Source organism: Octopus bimaculoides, chromosome 12 (assembly GCF_001194135.2).
Source record: "Octopus bimaculoides isolate UCB-OBI-ISO-001 chromosome 12, ASM119413v2, whole genome shotgun sequence".
In the NCBI taxonomy this organism is placed as follows: Eukaryota; Metazoa; Mollusca; class Cephalopoda; order Octopoda; family Octopodidae; genus Octopus; species Octopus bimaculoides.
In genome coordinates, this window is record NC_068992.1 from 40838847 (window position 1) to 40843841 (window position 4995).

At 39.1% G+C, this 4995-nt stretch overlaps 1 protein-coding gene across 1 annotated transcript in view; it reads right to left on the reverse strand.

Moving 5' to 3' along the window:
* Window positions 1–1224: 1224 nt before the first annotated feature.
* LOC106872637 (ADAMTS-like protein 2) overlaps window positions 1225–4995 on the reverse strand; it is a 236153-nt gene continuing 232382 nt past the window's right edge. Inside the window, exon 5 of the mRNA XM_052972039.1 lies at window positions 1225–1329. Coding sequence (XP_052827999.1) covers window positions 1225–1329 — 105 coding nt within the window. The remainder of the gene's footprint in view (window positions 1330–4995) is intronic.

The following is a 4995-nucleotide window of genomic DNA, read 5'->3' on the forward strand; positions in this document are numbered from 1 at the left end:
TATATATATATATATATATATATATATATTCTTATCAGAAACCCAAATTCACAAAGAATGGAAGAATACAGAGAGAAATTCTGGTTCTCCATGGGTGGCAGAACATGGAGAAAGGACTGAAGGCTGTTCTGCTTTCACCTTTATATCTTGTACCTATGTCTGACTTGATATTTAAATATCCTTTCTTTGTATGTGCGTGTGTGTGCGCATATGTGTGTGTGTGAATGTGTGCGTTCCCGTTGTACAAGGTGCGATCTGGAGTCTTTTAAAGAGTCTCTGGTTTTCTCGTCTAATATCAAACTATTTTAAGGCCCCGATTGCTGTGTCAGTCGTACATCTACCCCCACCCTGCCCCCATGCTCTACCCCTTCCCGTCACAGAGTTCTTACTGTCTGTCTGCGTGTGAGGTGCTGGATGGAAGGTGGGGGTTATATGGAGCGGAAAGATGTGATTCTATATTTCCCACTGGTAGAGAACCGTGAAAAACAAAAAAAACAAAACAAAAAAAAACGCAGAGGTAGAGATACGAACGCAGAAATACGTTCAGACAGTGTATGAAGAGAGAGATAGAAAGGGGGGTGAGAGAGTGAGGGAGAAAAAGACAAAGGGAGAGAAAGAGGGGAAGAGAGAGAGAGGGGAAGAGAGACAGAGAGAGAGAGAGAGGGGAAGAGAGAGAGAGAGAGGGGAAGAGAGAGACAAAAGTTAGAGTGAGGGGATCGGTGAGAGAGCGAGAGAAAGCGAGAGAGAGAGAGAAAGTGAGAGAGAGACAGGGTGAAACGAAGAAGCGAACTGATAGATAGATAGATAGATAGAAAGAGAGAGAGATAGATAGATAGATAGATAGATAGAGAGAGAGAGAGAGAGAGAGAGAGAGAGAGATAGAGAGGTTAGAGTGAGGGGATCGGTGAGAGAGAGAGAGAAAAAGTGAGAGAGGGAGAGACAGAGTGAAAGGAAGAAGCGGACTGAGAGATAGATAGAGAGATGATGGGGGAGAGAGAGAGAGAGGGAGAGAGACACACAGAGAAAGAGACAGAGAAAAAGAGATAGAGATAGAAAAGTGGTGAGAGACAGAGCAGCAGTGAGGGATAAACATAGAGGGAGAGAGAGAAAAACAGAGAGAGAGAGACAAAGGGAGACAGAGACAGAGAGAGTGAGACACACACACACATACAGCCATATGTATATACTTTGATTCAGACAAATTATAAGAGGAATTTTGAATTGTTACTCACAGTCAATATGAGCTTGCCAATAATAACGTTTGCCATAGAACTTCCGGTGCATATAGGGTCTGCACAATTCCTGTCTGACACTTCCGCCAAGACATTCCTGAGTGAAAATGAAAAGAAATAAAAATAATCACTCAAACGAGCAAAAAGTTTATCAAATATTACTAATTAGTAAATATGAACGATAAAATATTAAATTTCTTGTAGTCTATTGCTCGAATATAAAAGTTTGTAGGTCAGCCTGATCCAGCAGATTTCTGATAAACAGCCCTCCAGCTGTGACCACCTCAGCTTTTATTCAAACCTTCCGGATTGGTATTTTAGCTGTTTTTTTTTAAATACAAAGATAACATCTGTTAATAGTTTGATATTGGTATCTCTCTAGATTTTTCAATTAAGAGACTCCAGCTTGGAGACTCCCAACGAATCGTTTTAGTGATGTTGGCATTTAAAAGGAAGATCTAAGTGCCAACCCCAATGGAAACAGAATTCCTCTGAGGGACAGTGTTGTTACGTCTTGAAAGACCTAATGAGATAACAATATTACGCAAGCTTTGTAATTAACAAGATATGTGCTGCGTTGTAGGATCGAACGCAGAAAGCTTACGAAGCAAACTTCTTAGCTCTTAAAAAACAAGATGGCTTCGGATTTTGGTTCAAGGCCAGCAATTTTAAGAGCAGGGGTTTAGTCGGTTGCATCAACCCCAGTGTTTAACTGGAACGTGTTTCATCTACCACGAAAGGTTGAAAGGTAATGCCCACCTCAGCGAAATTTGAACCAAAAAAACATAAAGAGCCGGAAGAAAATTTTAAGTATTTAGTCCAAAGCGCTGACCATTTAGTCAGTTTCCCGCCTTCTTTTCGAAAGGCGAAATAATGGAATAATATCACACAAGTTCTTTACTTAAGATGTGTGCAGTGCTATAAGATCGAAAGCGAAAACACAAATTTGCGAAACGAATTTTTGAATTGCATAAACATTAGAGATGATAAAACCGTTTATAAAAGAATGAAGATTCAGATTTAAAGCGGGTTGGGGGATGTTAGTAAGGCAAGGGGTGGTATGGGTGGTTACTGGAATCAGTGATATTCATGCCCTTTCCTTAGACATTGTGTAACTTCATTGAAGAGAGAACGGTTGTTATTGATAAGCTTCAGATCAGATTTGATCTAGAAGTCTTCTGATCAAAGTCGTTCCAAACACGACCATCTAGATTTTACCATACTCAACGCATTTTGTCATACCCATTTCGACTCTTTACGTTCGGATTTCGATTTCCATTAAGGTCAATTTCATCTTTCATTCTTTCAAGATCGATAAAATAGCAAATCAATCAGGTACCTGGTTCAATGGAACCGGCTTGCTTTCTCCGCTCAAAATTGCTGGCTTTGTGCCACAATTTGAAACCAATATTTCATACCCACTTACGGTATGATTGGGTAAGATATGACTGCTATTTCTAGCAGGTGAGCCACTTTGTAGAAGCTCTTTCGTTATCTTGTAACCGTCTCCCCAAAGTGAGTAAAGGGACCATCGTCAGTTTCGACGATGTGTATTCGACCAACTGAACTACGTTCCCATTGGGCTGCTTTTAATGTAGCATTCAGGTTGAATCAGCGCGATGCAATTCGTGTTACGCAAGGGCTTTTTGAATTACGTCGGGCTTCCAAACAGTTTCCGTCTATTCAATTTGACTCACAAGGCTTGGATCAACAGGAAAAAAAAATCTAGCTCAATATACCACGCTGTGGGAACAAACCCGAAACCTCATTTAATTGATTTCAAGTTTTGGCACAAGGCCAGCAATGTAGGAGTAAATCGATCACGTCGACCCCCAGTGCTCAACTGGTACTTATTTTATCGACCCCAAAAGAATTAAAGACAAAGTCGACCTCGGCGGAATTTGATCTCAAAACATAAGAAATGACGCTAAACATTTTGCCCGGCGTGCTAACGATTCTGCCACCTCACAGCTTTAATAATAATGGTTTCAAATTTTGGTACAAGGCCAGCAATTTAGGGGGAGGGAGTAAATCGATCACACCGATCCCCAGTGCTCAACTGGTACTTATTTTACCGACCCCGAAAGAATTAAAGGCAAAGTCGACCCCGGCGGAATTTGAACTCAGAATGTAAAGACGGACAGAATGCTGCTGAACGAGGCCTTTAATGGCATCACTTGTCCGTACTGGCGCACTGTTTCCCACAAGGCATAAAATCATATCAAGGCTGGAGAATTTAGTTCATACAAGTTATGCATAAAATAAACTGAACATTCAAGATGGAAAGCGCGGGTGGAGGCAACATGGATGCTGCGTTGAAAAGTGTTGAGGTATAATTTATTATCTGCCAGCTTAGAATTAGTCTTTTTTTTTATAATGGTATTTACATTTTGCCAGACAGCTTTCTTCACTTGAACACACGTAATCATATCCTCTTTGTCTATTCTCATTAAAAAATACACATTTTCCTGACAAACAGTATATAAGTGTATGCGTGTGTGTGTGTGTATGTGTATGTGTGTAAATCTGTGTATTTGTGTAAAAGGGCGCGTGCATATACTTATGCACACACACACACACACACACACACACACACACACACACATATATATATATATATATATATATATATATATGCATATACATATGCATGTGTCTATATATGTGTATAAATACATATATGTATATATTCATACATACACATAAGCCCGTATATATAAGGGTCCACACACATACATATGATGTTCATATGTTTGTCTCGACCACGAAGTACAAAACGTGTGTGTGTGTGTGTGTGTGTGTGTGTGTGTGTGTGTGTGTGTGTGTGTGTGTGTGTGTGTGTGTGTGATAAAATTTCGTAGTGCTTGTCAGAATGGTCGAGTATATGCCATTATTTGGCAGAGGAATATAACGCCAACCCATTTCCGCTTTTTTTTTCTTTTTAAAGGGAATAAACATGACAAATACTAGATGAATGCGTAAGAGCAATCTGTAAAACTGTTGCAAGATGCAAGACAATGCAGAAGTCAAAGTAGAACTTAGATTGCTTAGAGAGATAAACCCCACCCCCCAAAAAAAAGAGCCCCCTTGCAAATTCTTTGTTTGTGTCCTTGCCACCATATTGGCAACGCTATGTAGTGCCTTTATCCTTTGCACAACGGGCAATAAGTGTTTCGTCAGTTTATTTAGTTTGTTAAAATATTTCTAAGACATGAAAATGTCATCATTTGTTTTTGGAAGATAATTTAAAATTTCTTGGGAGTCAAATTCCATATTTTATGTAACTGAAGCAGGTTTTTTTTGCATGCTTCAAGCATTTAAAGTGAAATTTAAACATATTTCCAGATATGGCTTTTTTATTTTCGCTGGCTGCTGCTGCTGCTGCTGCTGCTGTTGTTGTTGTTGTTGGTTGTTGTTGTTGTTGTTGTTGTTGTTGTTGTTGTTGTTGTTGTTGTTCTTCTTCTTCTTCTTCTTCTTCTTCTTCTTCTTCTTCTTCTTCATCGTCCATACTGTTGCTGTGTGGTGTTGTGTTAAATTTCTCCCTCATTCTCTCTCTCTTAATATATACACATACATACTTACACTCCCACACACACGCATACACACATACACACACGCATGTAGCTATCCCCTCTCTCCTCTTTTCTTCTTCATATATAATGTTGCTGTTGTTTTAAGGCTCTCCTTCCCGCTCTCTGTAATATATGATATAAAATAATATAATATAATGTATATATATATATATATATATATATATATATAT